Source organism: Alexandromys fortis, unplaced genomic scaffold (genome assembly GCF_014885135.2).
Source record: "Alexandromys fortis isolate MF-2015 unplaced genomic scaffold, M_Fortis_MF-2015_v1.1 scaffold_115, whole genome shotgun sequence".
In the NCBI taxonomy this organism is placed as follows: Eukaryota; Metazoa; Chordata; class Mammalia; order Rodentia; family Cricetidae; genus Alexandromys; species Alexandromys fortis.
The window spans coordinates 442,138-464,896 of record NW_026067989.1 but is presented as its reverse complement, the minus strand read 5'-3'; the positions used below and the strand labels follow the sequence as shown (position 1 = coordinate 464,896).

Below are 22,759 nucleotides of genomic sequence, written 5' to 3'. Positions count from 1 at the left end.
GGTGACCAACATCTGTAACCTCAGCACTCCTGCTATGGTGACCAGCATCTGTAACCTCAGCACTCCTGCTAAGGTGACCAACATGTGTAACCTCAGCACTCCTACTAAGGTGACCAGCATCTGTAACCTCAGCACTCCTGCTATGGTGACCAGCATCTGTAACTTCAGCACTCCTGCTAAGGTGACCAACATCTGTAACCTCAGCACTCCTGCTATGGTGACCAGCATCTGTAACCTCAGCGCTCCTGCTATGGTGACCGGCATCTGTAACCTCAGCATTCCTGCTATGGTGACCAGCATCTGTAATCTCAGCATTCCTGCTATGGTGACCGGCATCTGTAACCTCAGCACTCCTGCTATGGTGACCAGCATCTGTAATCTCAGCATTCCTATAGGGATATGGAAGGAAGTAACAGTAAACTAACTCAGAAGGTTACAAGCCAGCATAGCAACAGAAACAAGAGAGTCTTTGCTTCAGTGTGTAAAGAGAAAGTACAAACTCCCAAAAGTTGTCTCCTGAACATCACCAAATGTCATGCTACGTGTGTAAACACACACACACACACACACACACACACATGTATACAGACAGGCAGACAGACACACAGAGACAGAGACACAAAGAGAGACAAAGACAGGGATAGAGTCAGAGAGACAGAGAAAAAGAATTTTTTTAAATGAAAATAATTTGATGAAGTTGCAGGGATTGTGGAGCCAAATCGAACCAAATCAAGTCAATGACATCTCTTATTATATAAGCAGTATAAACATGGTGTATGGTATGCACATGAATATACCTGCAATTTGTTCTTTGAACACATAACATTTATGAATACACATATGCACAAGTGCCCAAGAAATACACATAGAGACTTTTAACCTTGAAAAAACTTACCAGTGAAATCAGAGTTTTCTTTGTGGAAAATTGGACTCCTTAGTAAGGTAATTTACATATGGACTCAAAAGGAAGCTCAAAGACAATTTTATTAGCATTTGAAAGAAAAACAAAGGTGCAGTCATGGTGTAAATCTCAGTTGCTGCTGGGAGGATGGAGATGAGGATGAAGATGTAGAAGAGGAAGAGAAAAGCCATTTGTTTATCTATCTATTATCTATCTATCTATCTATCTATCTATCTATCTATCTATCTATCTATCATCTATTTATCTAATCTATATAGATATGATGCTTTCAGAAGTGTGTGTATAAGCTAGGTGGGAAGCTTTCCTCTGTATGGGTCCCTCTTGAGTCCCGTGGATTAATGAAGTGTCGCTCTACAGTGCTGCGTGGTGGCCACCAGAAGGGCGCCTCGGCAATGGCTCATATCGGAAAAACTATAAAGTTCAATTGGAATTATGTAGTCATAAGTAATTGCTCTTGTGTTGGTGTAGGACAAAATAAGAAAATCTATGTAATCTATCATCTATCTATCTATCTATCTATCTATCTATCTAATCTATCTATCTATCTATCTATCATCTATCTATTTATTTTTAATTAGGGTCCAAGTAGCTCCAGATAGGATCATTAACATGAGCTGCTAATTAGTGGGGCCAAGATTGCTATCATATAAATAGATTTAAGATTGATTTCAAGTCTTCTTTAAAGACTGTAATGCATTTTATAAGTATGCTGTCAGTTTCAAAAATCCATGCCACAACCCTAGTAAAATGCCTCTAGAAATGTTTGCATGTCAAGTACTGGTGAGAATGTGTCACAATCAAGCTGTGCGTGGCAGTGCACATCCATAAACTCAGTACTGGGGAGGTCTAGGCAAGAAGATCATAAAGTTGAGGCCAGTTAGACTAACTAGCAAGACTCTAGACTAAGTATAGGCTGTGAATGTAGCAAACCCCTCTCTAAAGTAAAGTATACCATTTTGTATACCTATCAACAATGTATGAGAATTTGAGATGGAAAACACATGCACACACAGGTGTGAATAAGTGTGTATACATGGTCGATGGGTATACAAAATGACACACTCTACTCTAGGGAAGGATTTTGCTTTAAAATCAAGAAACAGTTAAATATGCATTTAGTATATATTAAGAAATGCTACTTCCTAGGTTTTTATGACAAAGAAATGAATACTTTAGGCTCATACAAAACTCAGTGTGTGACCATTTATAATGGCTTTATTCATAATTACTCAAAATTGGAAATAAACCAAATGTCCTCTGACTGGTGAGCCACTAAACAGAATGTGATATAATTAAATTCAGTAACAGAAGGAGCCATGGGTACATCCAACAATACAAATGCATTTCAAATGCATTATGCAAAGCTAAACTCCAAAAGGCATGCATGCTATGATTCAATTTACATGCTATTCTAGAAAAAATGAACAATAGAAGCACAGAAAACAGATTGGTAATTGCTTGGGGGCTGGACTAGAGGGAAGGCTCTACAAAGAGCCTAGGGGAATTTTGGCGGGTGTCAGTGTCTTTATATAACTTGATCGCTGGGAGCCATGCCACCATCTGCATTTGTCAAAGTTTGTAAAAATATATACTAAAATGTATGCCTATTATTGTCTTAAAAGAGTTACTCTGTACCTAGATTAAAATGAAAAACCTGTGCCTCCAGGGATTTGTTATTATTATTATTATTATATCATTATTGTGTACAGTGTTTGGAATCTCATCTGGATGGTGACTCTCTGGTCATTACTATGGTTTGGGTAGGGTTTGTCACCACAGAAATTTATGCTGGTGCTTAGTATCATGAGGCCTTGGAAAAGAAGCCCAATGGGGACCATTTGGATAGCAGGGTTACAGATTCATGACGCTGTCTTTCAGGACAGAGTGTGTTTTCTCTGTCTTTGTAATGTTTATGTTTGTCTTTCTGTTTTCTCTCATCAACTGAAGCAGCTAAGGGCTCCCTCAGAAGCTAAGACAATGGAGACTTTATGCTTTTGAACTTTCCCTTCTCTGTGAGGCAAAATAACCCTTCATTTTTTTTGTAATATTATCGCCTAGTCTCAGATATTCGGCTATAGCAAACAAATGAAGCAAACTCATGAAACAAGTTATGTGCTTGAACTTTATGTATCTACTGAATGTATTTTATATCTTCTTTAAAAGTAAGAAGAAAAATCTTGTCGTAAGGTTTATACATATAGCTGGGGGAGGATGAATGAGAATGAGACATTGGGAAGGGGGATCATGGGACTTCAATACATTGCTGGGATTCATGAAATACCCCAAGTGCAGTATTTGGTAATAGCAGGGAAGAATTCTCCACATACCAAAGGGGTCTGTGCCTAGTGTCACAGTGTCACGTAACTCTGACCCTTCGTTTCAACTTGCATTTGTATGCTATTTTTCTTCTCTCTTTATTCTGTTTTTGCTTCTGACAGCTACTTTTTCATTTTTAGAAATTTCTCCAACCCGTCTCTGCTGAGAAGGCACTGAAGAATGTCTGCGCCTTCAGGACATAGATATCTGGCTCAAACCCAGCTTCAATACTTTAAAGCTCTATGGCCCTTGGCAACTTTTCACACATGTTTCACCTCACAGATTTCTACTTCATGAGTCACACAGGTGTGCACAAGGCTTGCTGGCTAAGGTATATTAATGATCCTCAGTAACAACTTGGAAGCTCCTCCGTAATATAGGGACACTCCTTTTTAGTATTTGAATGACTTCTGCAGCATATTTTCCTGGTGCAGAAACACGAGCCACAAGCATTCCCTGACCTCATTATCTAGTCATCTGCTCAGGGTCAATTGATTTGGATGGTATCAGTTCCATGAATCCTTCCCTGGAATGCAGAATATCACTGAATTTATTTTATACAAAACAAAGCAAAGAAACACAAAACACTGCAGATTCTAAGCATTCCACATTTCTTCCTGGAAACATACAGAAGTCTGAATGTGTGCCCATTCTTTCCCTGGCCATGTGACCTCCTTACATATGAACATGGTGACCTTTCCTTGACATGAACTCCAGGATATTCATGACTTCTAATATGGAGAAAAGAGTACCAAAACACTATGTAGAGCATAGGACTTTTTGGCAAAATATTATTGGACAGGCAAGGATAATTTATTTCTAGGTTGTTCCTTCACTTCAAGTTTTTTTGGAGTCATTTTCTCTGGGGTCCTCATCGTTGAGCATTCTCACCATTTAACCTGTTGTAATCAAACTCTGGACTTCATCCCAGAACTACAAAGTGAGATCTTGGCCTTTAGTCGTCTATCATATGCCTGAGAGGCTGGTTTGCTATGACTAGATCATCTACCATCCATCTGTTGACTTTGAAACACCTCCCTTATTTGTCCCAGGAATGCAATTAGGCAAGGTACTTGGCACTGTATCTTTCACAATCTTACTGAAGTGTTTAAGCCGCCATAGCTAGAGTTAGTAGGTAAAGGCTAATCAGGTGCAATGGATGAGTGGAGTGCTCTGTATCTGGACTTAGTTTTATGCTGTAGCGTTCATCTCCTTGAGTAGAGAGAGTACAAATTACTACCCAGCCATCTTCAACACTGTATTGAATTACCAATAAAATCAGAATCAGCACTTCTGAAAAGTGCTGATGGCCTATTTTGTACTTGTTTGTGTTAATCAATGTTAATTAAAAAACAAGCACAGGGGTTAATGAATTATAATGGACTTAATTAAGCTTGACAGTAACAAATGGCATAACCTCAATGTTATGCGCCACTTAAAAGAACAAAAAGGGACAAAATAGGACGAAAAATCATCCTGTAGAAATTCACAAATATATACATCAGCCATCTGCTTAAAAAGAATGGTGTAATGAGTTTATCAGTTTTGCTAATTGTCATGTGAACTTCTTACAAGCTGACATTGCTGGGTGATGTGGGATGTCCTTCTGAATATGTGATGCTTTTATTGCTTAATGTGTAAAATTGTTTTGGCCAATGGCCTAGCAGAGTAAAGTCAGGCAGGAAAGCAGAACAGAGATAGAGAAAGAGAGTAGGCAGAACCAAAGAGATACCATGTAGTTGTAGAAGAGGAAGGACAAGCCACAACCTTAGGAACCTTACCAGTAGGCCACAGCCTCATGGCGATACATAGATTGATAGAAATGCATTAATTTAAGATAGAAGAGTTAGTTAATAAGAAGCCTGAGCTAATAGGCCAAAGAATGCTGCAATTAATATAGTTTGTGTGATTATTTGGTTCTGGGCAGCTGGGAAATGAATAAGCAGTCTCTGTTTACAGACGGTGTCAATGTGGGCCAACTACATCCACACACAATCTGAGAGAGTTTGGGAAGGAATTCTATACACAAAAGAAAAGGCTTCTTGGAGCCGGAAGGTGGTGGTGGCGCATGCCTTTAATCCCAGCACTCGGGAGGCAGAGGCAGGCGGATCTCTGTGAGTTCAAGGCCAGCCTGGTCTAGAAGAGCTAGTTCCAGGACAGGAACCAAAAGCTACGGAGAAACCCTGTCTCAAAAATCAAAAAAAAAAAAAAAAAAGAAAGAAAGAAAGAAAACGCTTCTTGGGAGCAACATTTTCTTGGGTGGGCTCTGTTTGCTGATGGCAAGCAGAGGTGCATTTTCTTTAAGAGAAGGCTTCCTGACTCAGTGTTAGCAGCAAAAACTGAATGGCTTCCTTAAGACCCATCTTCATGGTTCGTGCTGGTAGCATGAACCTCTAGCTCTTTTGGGAGGTCCTGCACTTAAATAGGGTTTGTGAGCAGCTTGCTACTAATTGCTTAATGGTGATATAGACCAGCCGTGCCCCTGGACCTGGGGCGGTGAGCATGGCTCACAGAGACGGGGAACATGCCTCTGCCATGTTGGACTAGGTGGAGCAAACAGGCAGGGCTGTGGTGTTGATCTTAGCCATACCCACTTAGTATTTAAAGAAAAAGCACTCCTGGTCAGAAAATGATTTCAGATACACAATAAAGACAGATTCAGATAAAATATACCTCTGAATAGATCACATGATCTGCTGCTAATTTGGCTGGGACTAGCTGGTCTTGGGTAGCCTTCTTCACAAGTCCGGTGTTTGACTGGTTACTGGCTTTGTGACTGGGTTTGACTGAGTCATGTGATCATTCAGCAGGCTGCCCTGGACTTGACCACATAAAAGTAGCTGGGGTCATGTGAGTTTTGAAGTATGCAAGTCCTTCTGAGGCTAAAGTTTGCAGATCATAGCAATTGAACTCTACTGCATTCTTCGAGCCAAAGGAAGTTTCACAACCAGCTCTGAAGACTTGCTCTGGCAGATTCCACCTCCAATGAAGATGCATATTAGAAGGACACTGCAAGGGTTGCCTGCTGGGCAAGAAGAAAATTATAACTATTTTTATAATTGGTGCTAGAAATAGAATTTGGGCCTTTGACATGCTAAGCAATGGTTTACCACGAGTTGCATCCTCTGTGTGATTATATTTTAAACCTTCACATTGTATTTCATTCCATCAGTGAGAGGCTTTCTCACTGATTGAGAAGTGAGAACTTCTCAGAACTCAGCTCAGAAAATTTTTCTAAGGTATTTCTTTTGTTTCAAAAATTCCTTTCTTACCCATTTTGGCAGTTCAAATTCAGTCTCGCCTGTAAGGTCTGTCTTCAGAAAGTCTGCATCCATGAGACCCTTCCCTTGCCCTTTGCGGGCGGAGGGTGTTTTCTTACTCTTAAGGAGGTGAGATGCTACCACCAACTCTATGAAGTCTATCAATTCTGAACTATTTGTGACCGTAGGTATAGTTACATGCAATTGAAAACAATCTTTTTCATCTTAGTATATAAAATGACTGTAATTTAGGGTGATTGCTTCTATTAAATTGAATCTGCTGTGATTTCTTCATTCACTTTTCTACAAAAGAAAACTGGTATTCAGGGTGACCTGCTTATAGCTTTACTGAAATTACTAAGCATGACTTTTTTTTTGGGTGATTATCATTATAGTTACCTTGTTGCCTAGGTTTTCTTTCAGACTCCAAGATACACATTTCAAATTGCCTTTTCTTTTAACATGTAGTATGTCTGGGATATCTAACCACACCTTTCAATTTCATAACTTAGGAAATAGAAATGATGCTGGATTTACATTTGATGCCTATCATTTGTTTCTGATATTATTGAACAGGTTTTGAAAAACAGGAGAGTATTTTTGCTCATTGGTTTGCAGCCATCTTAGATTGGTTTCTGTTGCATGCACCACCACCACCTAGTTGGAAGGAATTCTAGACACAAAAAGAACAGTTAAGTGCAGCTTCTTGGTAGCTGCATTTTCTCGGGTGGACTGTGTTTGGTAGAGGCAAGCGCATCTCATTTCAGAGAAGCTTCCTGACTCAGCTTTAGCTGCAAAATCCTTGCATCTCTTTTATGAGGCCCTGCCACCAAACATTTAAATGGTGTTCATGAATATCTGACAGCATACTTCTTGGTGGTGGCAGGGACCTTGAAACTCTAAAGAGTTGTGGCAATGAACATGGCTCCCGCCAGTATCTCCATCATGAAGACAGACTCTCAGAAAGCTAAGGAATGGGGTAGATCCAGCCGTCAAAGTTATGGCTTTAATCTTAGCCATATTATTTAGCAAATTAAAGACTCATGTGATCAGAAAAGAGCGCTATACAGTAAATATAGATTCAGACCCTCCTCCCCCCCAAAAAGAACTCTAAATAGTTTACAGTGTTTAAAATATATGTAGGCTTTGGAGAGAAAAGAAAAAGGATAAAATACTAAAAAAGGAAGGAAGAAAGGAAGGAAGGAAGCAAGCAAGCAGCTGGGTGTGGTGGTACATTATTGTGTTGTCTTTGAATGGTTTGATGGCTAACAAAGGAGGAAGAGCTGCTAAAAGACATTTGATTACAAATGTTGCTGGATTAATACAACTTATATGTTTCAAAAGTTCTTTGACTTCAAATATTTTTTTTTTTGATTTTTGAGACAGGGTTTCTTCGTAGCTTTTGGTTCCTGTCCTGGAACTAGCTCTTGTAGACCAGGCTGGCCTCGAACTCACAGAGATCCACCTGCTTCTGATCCCGAGTGCTGGGATTAAAGGCATGCGCCACCACCGCCTGGCTCTTGACTTCAAAATTTAAGTCAAAAGATATGTTACTTTGGAGAAGAGGTTTTGCTTTTGTTTCTACAGAAAATGAGAGGCTGTGGATTCTTTCTGGGTTAAGAAAAATCAGGTTTGATCAAGGAAGTCCCCCTGAAAAATCTCTGATAGGAGCAGGTGGCCCAGATGGTCCAACATTTCAGAGGACCTCTGTTGGACTTTCCTCTGAGTTCTCCATCAAAAACAGCCTCAATACTGCTGGTTGAGACAATCTAGCCTCAGAGAATATTCCAGACAGGACTTGACCATAATCCTAAATTTTCTTTAGGTCCCCCATAAGATTATCAGCACCCCCAAATCAGTAGGAAGTAGACTAGAAAACTACATCCACATTCCCAAAATATGAATTATGGATGTTTGTCTTTGTTTAAGAGTGCTGGTTACAAGTTGTTATGGCTAATGATGAGGGAGAAAGCTACAAAGGAGATTAGATTCAGAGTTCTTGTTTTGAAAAAAAAAAAGGGAAGTGCTGTGTGACAATGGTCTTGTACCTTGGAAAGATTTGTCACTTGTATTGGTTTAATAAAATGCTGATTGACCAGTAGCCAGGCAGGAAATACATGCTGGGTGACCAGAATAGGAGAATTCTGGGAAGAGGAAAGGCTCAGTCTGCAGTTATCACCCAGAGGAAGCAAGATGAGAATGCCTCACTTATAAAGGTACCAAGTCATGTGGCTAACATAGACAAGAATTATGGGTTAATGTAAGATATAACAGCTAATAAGAAGTGTGAGCTAATAGGCCAACCAGTTTATAATTAATAAAGTCTTTGTGTGCTTCTTTGGGAATGAACAGCTGTGGGACCAGGCAAGACAGAAACCTTTATCATTAAGGTTTAACTAATGTGTTTGTAATATTTTCCTCCAGCCGACTCAAATGTCTTGAAGTGGAGTCAACATGGTATTGCAGGCTTTCTCAGTCTGTACTGAAGATGCAAAGACTTAGGGACTTTCAATCATGGACACCTATTCAGAAATGATAAGGTTGCTTAATAATCAGGAAGAAGTTCAACAATAAAGACGAGAAACCAAACAAAACCATACATACATGCTTATACAAATTCATGTGCTTTATTGGTTACAGTGTTATTCTCTCTTTTTAAAAACAAGATTTATTTTTTAATTGTGTCGGTGTGTGTGTGTGTTTGTGCACACATGTGCACACACACCCCTGTTCATATGAACAGGATATTGGATCACCTGGAGTGAAGCAACAGGTGGTTGTGAGCTGCCAGATGTATAGGTGCTGGCAACTAAATGCTTCTTTGTCTTAACTGGTGAGTCATCTCTCCAGCCACAGAGTAACATTTTCAAGTCCATAAAATATACGATATAAGAGGACTCTAAAGAAAATCAGTTTTTCTGAAATACAAGAACCAAAATATAGAAAATAAACGTGATGAAGTGAAGTCATATATATACTTTTGTTAAATAACAAGTTATAGTATCAGTTTCACAATTGTCATGATTCCAGAGTCAAAATAAAAGAACAATTTGAGAGAGCTGGAACAGTTTTGGTTTAGAACAAAATATCAGTGATTTCTAATATCATCAAACTCCCAGCTGCTACAATAGCTGCACCTTTCTCTAAGGCTGACTATAAAGAGGCGGGTTTTTGTTCTTTCCCCCATACAAGTTCAGGGACTTTAAGATTATTCAGTGTTTCTTCCGAGCAGCTGCCTTCCTGGCAGGTGTCCTTATACACACTGATGCTTTGCTCAGGGTTTGGAGATCCTCAATACTTGAGTTCCAGAGGAAGCTTCCGTGTAGGTAAAATCCTGGAAGTCTGTCTAACATTTCTGAAGATGGAAACAAAAGAGGTACCAGAGCATTCACTAAAGTTGAGAAGAGCAAGCCCCTTATCTTATAAATCCACCCCATTCACTCTGTAATTTTCTTTATCTCTTTCTCTCTTTCCCTCTCTTCTCCTCCCTCCCTCCCTCCCTCCCTCCCTCCCTCCCTCCCTCCCTACACTATAAAAGCATACAAGCATATTCTCTCTTTCTCTCTCTCTCTCTCTCTCTCTCTCTCTCTCTCTNCCTTCCTCCCTCCCTCCCCCCCTCCCTCCCTCCCTCTTTCCTTCTCTTCTCTCCTCTCTTCTCTCTTTTCTCTCTCCCTCTCTTAATCAAGGGAGTGCCTATTTAATCAGGTCTGTGGTGAAAAACCTCACTGCTTCTAATTTAAGATCTGCAGACCTGCTGATTGGGTTCCGTGGGCAGCTGCACCTTGCCTGTTTTGTGTCCAATAGCAATGTGCTGGAAGCAGAGGATTATAAACATGCAGGTTGCTGGAAATAGTGGACAGACCGGCTTGTATAACCCCAAACGCAAATAAAAATCAGGTACAGGAAATCAGCCTAACAAGTAAACTACAGCTCAACACTGTTGTCCTTCAGAGTGGGGTGGATTTTGCGGCGGTTGACTTGAGTACAGACGTCTTCCACCTGTAACTGGCTTTCTGGGTGTTGAAGTCTTGCCGCCCCAGAGCACATCCCACAGTTTGTCCCTATACAGCTCCCATAGACGGCGGGCTCCGCCCCTGCCTGTGACTGCGAAAGCGGCAAGCTGCTTGGCTAACCGCGGCGCCTAGGCTAGCCGGCAGTTTCTGTTACTGCGCACGCTCATCTATTCCAGCACTCCGAGCTTTCCTGCCCTTCATTGGTTGACTCTGCACCCATTGCTAAGCTACCCTAGCAGTAGCCTCTCGGCTTTGTTGGGGTCCCGAACAAAGGGGACGCTCTGATTCTAACTTAGCTTGTAGGATTCTAGGAAAGCCGATGAAATGACGGTTCCTGGAGCTAGTGGACAATACGTTGGCAGACATACCATCTCAGTCCATTTTCTAAACTCTCGGGGTTCCAGATCTGCAGGCGAGGCAGCCACCTCGGAGTTGAGCGCCCGCCAACGCAAGACTGGAAGACTCAAAGCTAGTTTTGTAGCTGGAACTAACAACTGGGAGCCCGCTTTGGCTTTCTGCAGAGAGTGTGGGAGCATCACGACTGAGCTCTCTAGAAGAGTCCTTTTGAACCCGAGTCCTACGCCCGGGAGCGGGGATATGAAGGTCCTGAGGGTAGAACGTTCTCTGGTGACCGGGTTAGAGACCTCGAGGGCTAGGTAGTGTAAGTCCGTTTGTGTTACACTCTTTTATCAGCGAGTCCAGAGGTAGAACGTCAGGGTCTCAGAGGAGAGCTGATCTGCAAGTCGTGAGCTGCCCTGAATGGGGAAGGAAGAAGACAGTTGATGCCTGAGTTTTTGTGAGCACAGGTGGAGATGAGGGTTGTAAGATGGCAGGGCCAAATGAATGAATTTATAGCAAGAGAGTATGGTAAGAGGTCATTACTGCTAAAGGCTTTAACTCTTAAGAAAGAGCACACAGGTCCTCACGTTTGGTCCCCCTATGACTAAAGTTAAACCGCCAAACTCATAAAAATGCAAAAACTCCTCCTATCTGCCCGAAACATCCTCGATCCTTTGTTTCCTTGGTATCTTAAATTGTGGGGTTCAGAACACATGCTTAGACCTTTCTCAAGAATCAGGGAAGTCTCTAGGAGTTCCCCCTGTAAGATTGTACGACTGTTTGCTTCTCAGCAAGACAGATGAGTTGATTAGCACGGGCTGAAAAAAGCCAGATCCCATGTTAATGGTTGCAAAGTTCGTTTTCGGCAATGAATTCCTCGGATTCCTTGAGAAGATCCTAAATACAGTGATCTTCCTTTTCCTTGTTTCTCAGGGCCTGACAGGGTTTAGCTTTGCCAGTTAGTTGGTGAGCACAGCTGGTTGCCTTCGACTCCTAGGCGAGGCCACCCAGGAGGCGGTGCCCAGGCTTCCGGGCTCCGCCCCTCCGCACCGTGGGCAGCAGCCAAACCCCGGTGCGCGGATCACGCGGGCCGGAGCCGTTCTGGGCATGCTCAGTGGCCTGGCAGGTGTGGCCGCCTAGCAACTCCTGGTCGGCCCCTGCCGAGGGGCGGGTGAGAGGGAAGTGGGCGGGGGCTCGGGCACAGTTGCTGGAGTGGCCGGCGGCCGCGGGGTGCAGGCCTGGTGGGAGCCCCCGCGGGCCGGGCCGTGATGAGCCATGGCATCGGTCAAGGTGGCCGTGAGAGTCCGGCCCATGAATCGCAGGTGAGTGGGGCCGCCCGCCCCCCAACCTCGCCACACCCCAACCCCGGGCAGCCGGTCTCCAGCTCCGCTCACAGGCCAATCTGGACTTAAAAGGGACAAACCCCTAAGCCTCCTGGTCCTGCCAGTGGCCGTGGTGGCCCGGATGAGGAAAGGTCTCCTGTGTTGAAAAGGGGACTCTGAGGGAAAGTGTTTGCGAGGCTGGGGAAATTCCCTGTACCGTACCCATCCCAGTAACGTGAGGCTAGTTTGTTCGCCCTTTAAAAAAAAAAAAAAAAACACCAAGGGACCACGTTCGTGAAGTGAAATATTTGGGAGGTCATGGAAGTGTGAGGGGCTCCCCGAGCTGTCAGGCATACCCTCGTTTGTGCCAACTCAGACGTCTCTGTTAATCATGCTACTTTTTAATCCGGAGAGGTTTTCCAGCCCATGAACGTGGACCCAATCAGTAACTTAGCAGTTCTTAAGGTTTACACGGGGGCATGAGGAAACTTCAACAAAGTTTTGACTCCTTGAAGGAGAGTCACGTGGCTTTTGACTAAGGCTGTTAAGGGGGCACAAGTGGCGAATACATTTAGAGTGTATTTTCCTACAAAGTAGTGCTTTGCAGCATGACTCTCCTCTTTTGACTTTCTGAAACCCTTTTCAGTGACTTCTTTATCAGTTTAGAACGATATAGTCAGAAAGTTAACTTCTCAGTGAGTTTAGCTTCAGAGAACGACGGACATCTAAGTGGATGCCCTCCAAGTTGACGGGCAGAGGTCACACAAAAGCATTTGTGTTTATTGCTGTTTCAGTTCTTGGACATTTGACTTACCATATGGCCTTTCTCTCTGAGTCATATTGTCAGCTTCAGAGCTCAGTGTTTGCTTGTTCTGACAGCCGATTAGGATCATAAAGTCAAGAGATTTTACTGGTCTCTCTTGAATCTGTTTTCCTATTGGCAAGTAGAAAAAATATCTTGATACATAGCCATTAAATACCGGTGCTTTTGGAAGTTTTGCTTGTGCGATTTTCAAGTTACTTCTACAACTTTTTAGGGCATTTGATGTGTATATGAGTGTATGAGAGTGAGTCCCAGGAGTGTATCTGTTTCTTTACACACATAGTCATACAAAATAAATAGACCCCAAAGTCTTTTAGTTGGCTTTAAAATAAATATTTTTTTTAGTAAAGATTTACATTATAAAGAGTTCTTTTTTGGAGTAATATGAACATGTGCTAGAAAATGGTATCAGGTAACTTTAGAAAACTCTTATTAATGGACAAATGGACGGCATCATGCTGGGTTCTGGAGTAGCCAGCAGATGAGGTGTTGGTAAGTGTCTTCTAGGAGCCCATTGTCTAGTGAGGGAGGGATGAGGATATATTGGCAAAATTGAGTGACTTGGACCGTCTGGAGGGGTGCTGTGAGTGTCTTTTCAGGGTAGGCCTTGAGTCCAGGCCCCCGAGGCAGGAAACGATTACAGAAGCCATATGCCTGAGAAGGCAGGCAGATGTGGTGTTGGTGCCCAGCAAGTAATTCTGGTGGCATCAGGATTGGGACAGAAGCTAAGGAAGCAATGATCTAACCCACAGGTAGGGTAGATACACCAAGGCATTTCCCCGGTAGGTTTGGTAGAATCTGGCAACTCCGTCGCACGGGAAGGAGAAGAAAGGGGGAGACCATGAGAGTCATTAGTTGAAGCGTTCTGTTCAAAGAGCTGGAAAGGCTTGAGAGCAGTCTCAGCCCGTCAGATTTGTGTGGTCCAGTGAGTGAGTGTCTGACAGCCAGAGCTGCATGCATATTTAACTTGTTCTTTGAAGTGTGGGGACAAGGACATCATGTTTCTTGCTCGAGGTGATCAGCAGACAGTTGGGATCCGGGTAAAGTCTCCACGCTTCCGGGATTATCACGTGGCAATCTATAGAGGAGAAAGGGAGTCCGAGATTGGCTCTGCCTGTCTTTAGGGTTCCAGGGAGAAGAAGGGCTGGCTGCCATGGAAATGAACCAGCACAGTACATTGTTCTGACAGGAGCAGGAGGCCCTTGAAAGCTGTGGTAGCTGTTGGTATCAAATGTTGCTAAAATGAGGAGGCTCTTGGTCTAAGAGGGGAGGGTACCAGTAACTGTCCTAAGTATAGTTTCAGGATCCGGTGATCCAGAAAGTGGCAGTGAAGTAGAAAGAGAGACGCTAATGTCAACCTAAAGTATTTGACCTAATTTATAAGTCCTGCAGGGTATGGTGGTGATTGGAAGTAACTGGTTTTACCACTGCCCTGGTAGCTTCATTTGTTTTACGTATTTAATATATGGATCGGGGTTTTTATTTACAAAGATGTGTTTATAAGCATGGTGTTGCTTATGAATTTTTCTTGTTGTAACAATGAGAATATAGAAACACAGGAGATTTGTTAAAATTGTAACCAAAGTCATGCGGTGGAATCATTTGTGGCTCGTAGGAAGTGTGGACTCATCATAAATGAACTAATGCCAAGATAGAAGACTGAGCAGAGAAAGACACACACACACACACACACACACACACACACACACACAGAGTAGAACAGAGTGTATGTATATATGGGTGAAAAACTACAGAGAGCCAGCTTGGACTGTGGGGAGCAGTGTACAAGGAACCCAACAGTGGTGCCTCTGTGAAGGAAGATGGATGCAAAGGTGGAATGTTTTTCTTTGTCCTCTTTTACTATTTGAATTTTCATATTTATGCCTAATTGTAATAATTAAAAACTTGCTTGTGTGACTTTTAAAAACTACTTAGGGCCATTGGCTCTGGCTGGGAAGAGTTGTTGGAGACAACTGAAGGAAGTTGTTATTTATTTATTTAGTGGTTGTTTCAAGTTAATATTTTAAGTAAAAAAGCTTCAGGCTGCAGCACCAAAGGCAAAAAGAGGCCTGGAATGAAGTGAGTGCTCTCTTGGAGCTATCTGAAGAAGTGGGGGAGAGGGGGGTGGGGGGCGGCAATCTGAGTTTGCCTGAGTCCTGAGTCTGCAGCTCTCTGTCTTCTCTTTGTGAACATTTGATCCCAGCCATGTTGTTTTTACTGCCTACTGGTTTATGTGGCAGGACTTGTCATTCCAGATGCAGAGATCCTAATTCAGTAGCTGACTTGTTTATTTCCTGTTTGTCCTTCTTCTCCTCTTCCTCCTCTTCTTTCTCCTCCTCTTTTGTTGTATATTAGGAATTGACCCCAGGGCTTTGTGTGCACATTGCAGGCTTTGTGTATTGTATGCATTACTACTGAACTAGATGAGCTAGAGCCCTGACCATCTTTTTCTTTTTTTCTCCTCTCTCTCTCTCTCTCTCTCTCTCTCTCTCTCTCTCTCTCTCTCTCTCTCTCTCTCTCTCTCTCTCTTTCGACAGGGTTTCCTGGAACTAGCTCTGGCAGACCAGGCTGGCCTTAAACACTCAAAGATCCCATCTGCCTCTGCCTCATGAGTGCTGGGATTAAAGATTTGCACCACCACTGCCCGGCTCAGCCCTGGTCATCTTTATACTCCATATTTGAGTATATGGACTCTCCCTTTTTATTTTGATCAGGTTGCCTAGTCTGGCCTTGAATTCACTGTGTAGCTCAAGTGAGACATCTTTATGAGGGTATCCTCTGTGCTAGCAAATTCTTACACACCTTTTAGAATAGACATACTGTAATTCTATTTTTACCGATTGAGAGACAATGCCTCAGTCCATTAAGGGTGCTATAAAAAATATCACAAAACTGGGCGACTTGAAAACGACAGACATTTATACCTTATGATCCTGGGTGCCGCAAGTCCAAGCTCAAGGTACTGACTGATAGGTTGTCTGAGGAAGGCACCTTTGTTTTTGTACTCTCATGGGGCAAGGGACAAATTCCTTGGGCCTGTTTTATGAGTATGATAAACCCATTTAAAAGGGTTTTGCCTTCCTGAATTAAAACTGTGTCATTGGGCCTTGGTAAGGTTTTAGCATCTGAATGTCAAATTATTCAAATTGTATCTGAAGTACAATTATTGAGACTTGTATGTAGCATGTAATTGACTTGCCCAATATAGGGCCTTAATACTTTTAAAAATGAGTAAGCCATTAGCAGATGCAAAATTTTGCTCATACGTTTTATAGGCAGAAGTTTAACATTTTATATATTATCTAACTTTTTCTTTGGGACTTCTTTTATTGTTCTATTAATTTCATCTTTTCTGTAATCTTATAGGTTCTATTTTTTTTCTTTTTCTTTGGAGAAGTAACAAACTGGGCATGGTGGCTCACATTTGCAATTTCAACCCTCTGGAAGTTGAGACAGGAGGGTCACCAATTTAGTCCAGCTTAGACTACAGAGTTAGATCCTGTATTAAAATATTAATTTCAATCCCTCCCGCCCCCAAGAAAACACAGAGGAAGATAAGGACAAGATAATCTCGTGACCAATTTTTCCATTTCTTGTTAATTTCCCTTCTTAGTTTTTTTTTTTTTTTTTTTTTTGTCTATTTTGTTTGAAGTCTTAGGCATTGAATCAAGGGTCTCATGCATCTGAATAAACATCTCTACCACTGAACTACATCCCCAGGCCTCTTAACACTTTCAGTTTTGAGGCAGAATCTAGTCACTTTATTGTGAACAGATTCCCCAGGCTGGTTTGAACCCACTGTGTAGCATAGGCAGGCCTTGAACTTTCTGTCTTTCTCACTCTGTTCCTGAAGAGCTGGATGACTGATACTTCATGAAAACCTTGATGTTCATTCAGGGTCCTCGATACTGTAAGAGGGTCAGAGCCTTAGGGCAGAAGGTCTTGAGTTAAATTTTTGGTTGCGTTTCTAAACAACGTAAGTTTGAGCAAGAAACTTAATTGTCATAAGTGTCAGGTTTTTTTTTTTTTTTTTTTTTTTTTTGCCTGTAAGATGTGCTAATAATTATAGATACCTTAAGCATTCTGGCAAATCTGGGCTTCTTGTTGACTGATTAACAAGGAGAAATACACTTTAAATTGTTGGTTTGTAGATAATTGAGAGGACACATGAGGTATTTACACACATTTACAATTTCCTCAAATATTTCCTATTCTAGATTATTGTATCATTTTATTTAAAATGCTTGTTTTAGATGACTAGGGTGGTCTCAGGTGGACGGATGTGTTGCAGTTGGCAGTGAGGCAGACACAGAGTAGGGGTCTAATGATGGAGACAAGAAGATGGACCGGTCACTTGGTGCCTGACATAGCAGGGGCTCCACGCAGATGCCCTGTGGTAGAGCTGATGGTGAGGCTCACAGGGGAACACTTGCCTAGCATGTTCAAGGATCTGGGTTGCATTCCTGGCATCATATCACCACATATTACTTCTTCCTCCTCCTCTTCTTCCTCTCTTCCACGTACCCATCTTCTTATCATGGTTATCACAGTTTATTAATTGTGACTTTTTGATTCAAAGAAGGTATAAAAAGAAATATTTACCAAGTGCTGGCCATGTCCTACCTTGTGGCCTTTTCTTGTAACATGCTGTGCTCCAGAAGGCAGGTCAGCTTCTGCTTTCGCTTTTCTTCAGGACCTTAGCCTTCCTGATAAGCATCACAGGTCCAGTTTACCCTCCTAGCACTCTAGTTCAAAGGAGAAGAAAAAAGTGCCAGTGGCATTTTGATTGGGATCATTTTCTTTAGGGTTCAGCCAAGTTGTCCTTCCCTTTTAGGATCAAGATAAGATCCAAAGAAAGGTAGTTGCTGGTCAGTCTGGGAGGACATGTGGGCGGGTGTGTCCTGGATGGAAGATGGGAGGAACCTGTCCAGACACTGTTCCCCGCCAGGCTCCATGTGAGTCTCTTATCTTTTCAGCTTGGCATTCTCCTTTCTTCCTTCCACCAAAAGACAATGACTGACCTAGCCTTTTTTTTTCTTTGTCTTTTCTTCTGAAAACTTCTTCTGAGACTGGCTTTGAACTTGGTAAGTAACTGAGAACAACTTTAGACTTCTGATCCTCCTGTCTCCGTCTTCTGAGTGCTTTGTTTGGGTTATTCTTCCTTGCCTTGTTTGATGCAGTGTTGGGGTGCAAACCCAGGTCTTCATGCATGCTAGGCAAACACTATGGGCCTTTTGTCCTCCCTGTATAGAGGGGCGACTGAGGCCTCTTGGATGACAGCGCTGGCCTGAGCTAACATTGGTTCCATCAGAGCCCTGTGTACGGACACTTGTCCAAGGCCTGTCAGATGACAGAGGTCTTGGGCCTTAGGGACTTGCTGGTCTGGTGGTTGTGGAGGCACAGACATCCAACAATACTGATGGAATGCCCTTGAGGTTAAGATGTAGCACCCGAGGGACTCCAGGGTCTTGGAGAGAAGTTTCTGGGGTCTTAAGCAAGTTAGAGTTGTAGTTGAGCACTGCAGGAATATTACCAGGGACCATTTATCAAATACAATAGCTGGTTAAGCTCTTTGATAGCTGGCATTGCAAGCCCATTCTCCATTTGAGGACCAAAGCTCAGAGAGGGAAACAATCAGCCCACAGTCATATAGAACATTGGGATTTAAGCCTGTCTATCTTATTTCAGTTTCCTGAAGAAGTCCTTCACACCTGGATTAAAGTCTTCCCAATGTACAGAAGACTTCGATGAAGGGAGGGCATGGGGTGCCAGTGATGTAGGTAGGAATAAGTTTCAGGATTTTAATGTATTTTTGAGAGTCAGAAGGCAGAGTTCAGAGTCCTGTCAGTATGGTTGCTGTTGGCCATTTAAACTTTAAAATAAAAATTTTCATTACTCAGTTGTTTTAAGTGCTTCAAAGCCTCAGGTTGGCAATATAGGCAAGGCTGTGAGGGCATTGTCTTAATTAGTGGTGGAAGGGCCTGGCCCACTGGGGTGGTGCCATCCCTGGGCTGGTAGTCCTGGATTGTTTAAGAAAGCAGGCTGAGTGAACCATGGAGAACAGGTCAGTCAGTAGCATCTCCCATGGCGTCTGCTTCAGTTCCTGCCTCCAGGTTCCTGCCTTGAGTTTTTGCCCTGATTTCCCATAACGATTGAGTGTGACCTGGGAGTTGTAAAGTGAAATCAGTCTTTTTCTCCCCGAGGTTGCTTTGGTCTTGGCATTTTATTATAGCAATAGAAAGCAAACTAAGACGATGTGTTGTCCATAGATGTGTACCAAAGGAATTTAAGTTGTAAATCCCTCGAAGTTCCATAAATCAGAGATGTCTGCTTGCCAAGTTTTGTGGTGTTTGCATACAGTCTGTTCCTTCTCTGCTTGTGTGGGGCCATTACATATACATTTTTTTATATCCTCGGCTTTATTGTTGCATGAGAAATCATGAAGAACAGTCAGCATGCAAAAAGGCTGAAGAATAAAAGATGGCTTAAGGTTTAGGACTTCATTAGGCAGAAGAATGTTTGTGCAAGTGCTGACGGGGATGGGGAGGTACATAGTTGGTGCTGGTGGGAATGCAGGCAGTAGGAGCTGAGGTGGTTATTGGCTCTTCTGTGTAGGCTTGTAGGGGCGGTACTGGAAGGTATTGCTTGCTTTGGTGGAACTGAGAGCTATCACTATAGTGAAGAAAAAAAGAGATAAATGAGGGGGCAGCGGAGCTGTGTAACCAAGATGAGAGTCATCAGTTGCTTATTCTTTGTAAGGCTCAGTTTCCCTTTGCTTAAATCATGGTATTCTGGATTTGTTTTAGAGACAGCTGGGACTCATTGAGATTGTTGGGGGGTATCATTAATTGAGAACCATTTTATGACAATGCTGAGTTGCTGTTAGCCTTTTCAGCTTTGACTTTCGCTGGCTAATGGGCATACAGGTCATGTTTTGCATTATAAATTGTCCCCACGGATTTGTGTTTTGCACACTTTTTCTCCAGTTGCTGGCACTATTTTGCGAGGCTGTGGAACTTTTAGGAGGTGAAACCCGAGTGCCAGAAGTGGGTCCCTAGATGTAGACCTTTCCAGTCATTAACTGAGCTGTTCCTCTATACCCTCCTTGATGTGATAGACTGAGACCCTCTGAAGCCATGAATGGAAATAAACTTTCCTAAACCTGTGTCAAGTATGTTGGTCATAGAGACTGAAAAGGAACTAATATGGATGCTATTTGCTGCTATTTTTTCTTGATTTCATTTCATAAACATACAGTGGAGTTTTCCAGAATCGCACAGTGTATGATATTGTCCTGGCTCTGTGGGCTGTTATTTGCATTTTGTTTACAAAATTAATAAAAATTCTTACTGGGGCCTGAGGAGATGGATCACGTTGAAAAAGTACTTGCTGAGCCTAGCAGCGCCAGTGAGCTCCAGCTTCAGTGAGAGACTCCATCTCAAAAAATTTGGTAGCAAGCAGTCAAGGAAGCCCCCTACATTAACCTTTCTCCTCCACATTAGCATACTTAAACAAATAACCTCACACAGTACATGTATGAATATGTACATGTAACACACACATACAAGAATTCTTAGGGCTCCTCGATCAATGTTAAGATTATAACAAAGTCCTGACATCCCATTTGAGAGCCCGTGCCTTCAGATAGTGTTGCATAGGTTGTTGGGCAGAAGCTGAAGTGATAGGGTGTGTGGCAAACCCCGTATGCACAGTAACCTGTCAGCAATCCTGCGCCACCATTGCTCATCATGGCAGTCACCAGGTAGGGAGGCAGCAGGGACCCTGTGCTCACTAGTTGTCTGTCAACTTGACACAGCTATCTGAGAGGATGATCAAGACAATGCCTCCATAAGGCACTCGGATCTCTGGGAGCTCGAGGCCAGCCTGGTGCGAGTTTCAGAACAACCAGGACTACACAGAGAAACCCTATCTTGAAAAACAAAACAAAACAACGAAAAGATTGTAGGAAGCCTGTGAAACGTTTTCCTAATTAGTGGTTGGTGCAAGAGGGCACAACCATTGTGGGTAGGGCCACCCCTGGACTTGTGGTCCTGGGTTCTATGAGAAAGCAGGCTCTGAGCAAGCTGTGGGGAGTAAGCTAGTAATCAGCATCCATCCATGGCCTCGGTATCAGCTGCTACTTCCGGCTCCCTGCCCTGTTTGAGTTCCTGTCCCACCTTCCTTCAGGGACAGATTATGGTGTGGAAGTGTAATTCAAATAAAGGCTTTCCTCCCAAACTTGCTTTTGGGGTTATGGTAATTCATCATAGTAATAGTAACCCTGCCTGAGACAGACAGACCAGACCACCTAGTGTGGAGAGAAGGGACATGGAGAGGAGGGAGGCTGGTGATTAGCTCGCCAGCCTTGGAGGTTGTGTGGGTCCAGACCAAGTCCACTGGCAGCTTAGGCTCTCAGTAGGACGGTGCTGGAGGGACTGCGGTGTGAGGAGTGAAGAGCTGTGGTGGCTGCAGGTGTGTCTTCAGGTGTGAGGAGTGAAGAGCTGTGGTGGCTGCAGGTGTGTCTTCAGGTGTGAGGAGTGAAGAGCTGTGGTGGCTGCAGGTGTGTCTTCAGGTGTGAGGAGTGAAGAGCTGTGGTGGCTGCAGGTGTGTCTTCAGGTGTGGGCTGCACAGGCACAGAATGGCACCTGTTAACTGCGTTCCTGAGAATAGGGAGAGGGAAGATAGCAAGGGAGAGAAGGCTCAGGAAGAGAAGGAGTGGGGGTGCTCAGGAAGAGAAGGAGTGGGGGATGAGTGGTCTCAGGAAAACAAGGACTGGGCAGGGGTGGAGGGGAGGGGTTGGGAAGAGAACCTGTTCCCTAGCCTGTTCTGAAGCAGCTCTCCTCTTTTTTTGAGACAGGGCTGCTGTGCCTCACCGGACAAAGTAGAGGGCTGAGGTGTGACAGAGTACAGGTGTTTTGTTTTCAAAAAAGAAAAAAAAATCCTAATCTGTTGCGGAGTTGGGGGCGGGGAGGTTGGCGGTCCACATGCAGAGGATAAAGGGGAAAAGAGGGAAGTGGTGAGGGTCTGTGGGTAGGAAAATGGGTTTCCAGGCTGTGCATGGAGAGCTGGGATGCTTCCCTGGGCTTCTGCGGGAAGGGTGCTACCCACTGTCACTGAGGCCGGAGTCTGGAGCACATGGAAGGTTTGTCTTTGCCTCAGGTGAGCTTGACAGGTGAAGCAAAAGAGCCGTGATGTGATATAAGATCTCCCAAAAATAGCTTAGTATTCTTACGTTTATTGGGCACCAGTGTTTTTAAAGTGTTCATTGAAGACTTAGAGTATTTCTCACATACTTGTGGTTATACTTTACTGCAAACAGGCTGTGTGTGAGAGAGTAAGAGCAAGTGTGTTCAGGTACTTACCTAGGAGAGACTCAGCATGTGCATGGCTTCTGTCAGAGGAAGAAGGACGCGAAGTTACCAATTATAAAGGGCTTGGGTCTGAGATTGGTTTATGTTAAATAATAATAACCATTGTTTCATTATTATTTGCTCATGTTAGTTTAAAGCCTTGTATTGTCTCTCAGGTTCTTGCACAGCCTGCCTGACACACAAAGAACATGCTAATTCTACTTACCACCATCCTGAGGGAGGCTATCACAGCGTTCTGTGACATGAGCTCCTACTGACCACTGAGTCTTGAGTTCATTTTCAGCTTTGATGCCTTCTGTCAAGCTCAAGTGATGAAAAAGTAGGCGCGGGGGGGGGGAGGGGGATTCATAATGGGAAGTCAGTCATGTCTTGCTAGGATTTTGGTAGCTGTTC

General features: G+C 43.2%; 1 protein-coding gene across 5 annotated transcripts in view; it reads left to right on the top strand.

Annotated features, from left to right (window-relative positions):
* The first annotated feature begins 12,038 nt into the window (after positions 1 to 12,038).
* The window catches only part of Kif16b (kinesin family member 16B), a 252,088-nt gene continuing 241,367 nt past the window's right edge, over positions 12,039 to 22,759 (top strand). For all 5 annotated transcript variants that reach the window (XM_050159551.1, XM_050159548.1, XM_050159549.1 and 2 more), the window contains exon 1: positions 12,039 to 12,172. In XM_050159551.1, the coding sequence (XP_050015508.1) occupies positions 12,126 to 12,172 (47 nt within the window). In that variant the 5' untranslated portion in view covers positions 12,039 to 12,125. The remainder of the gene's footprint in view (positions 12,173 to 22,759) is intronic.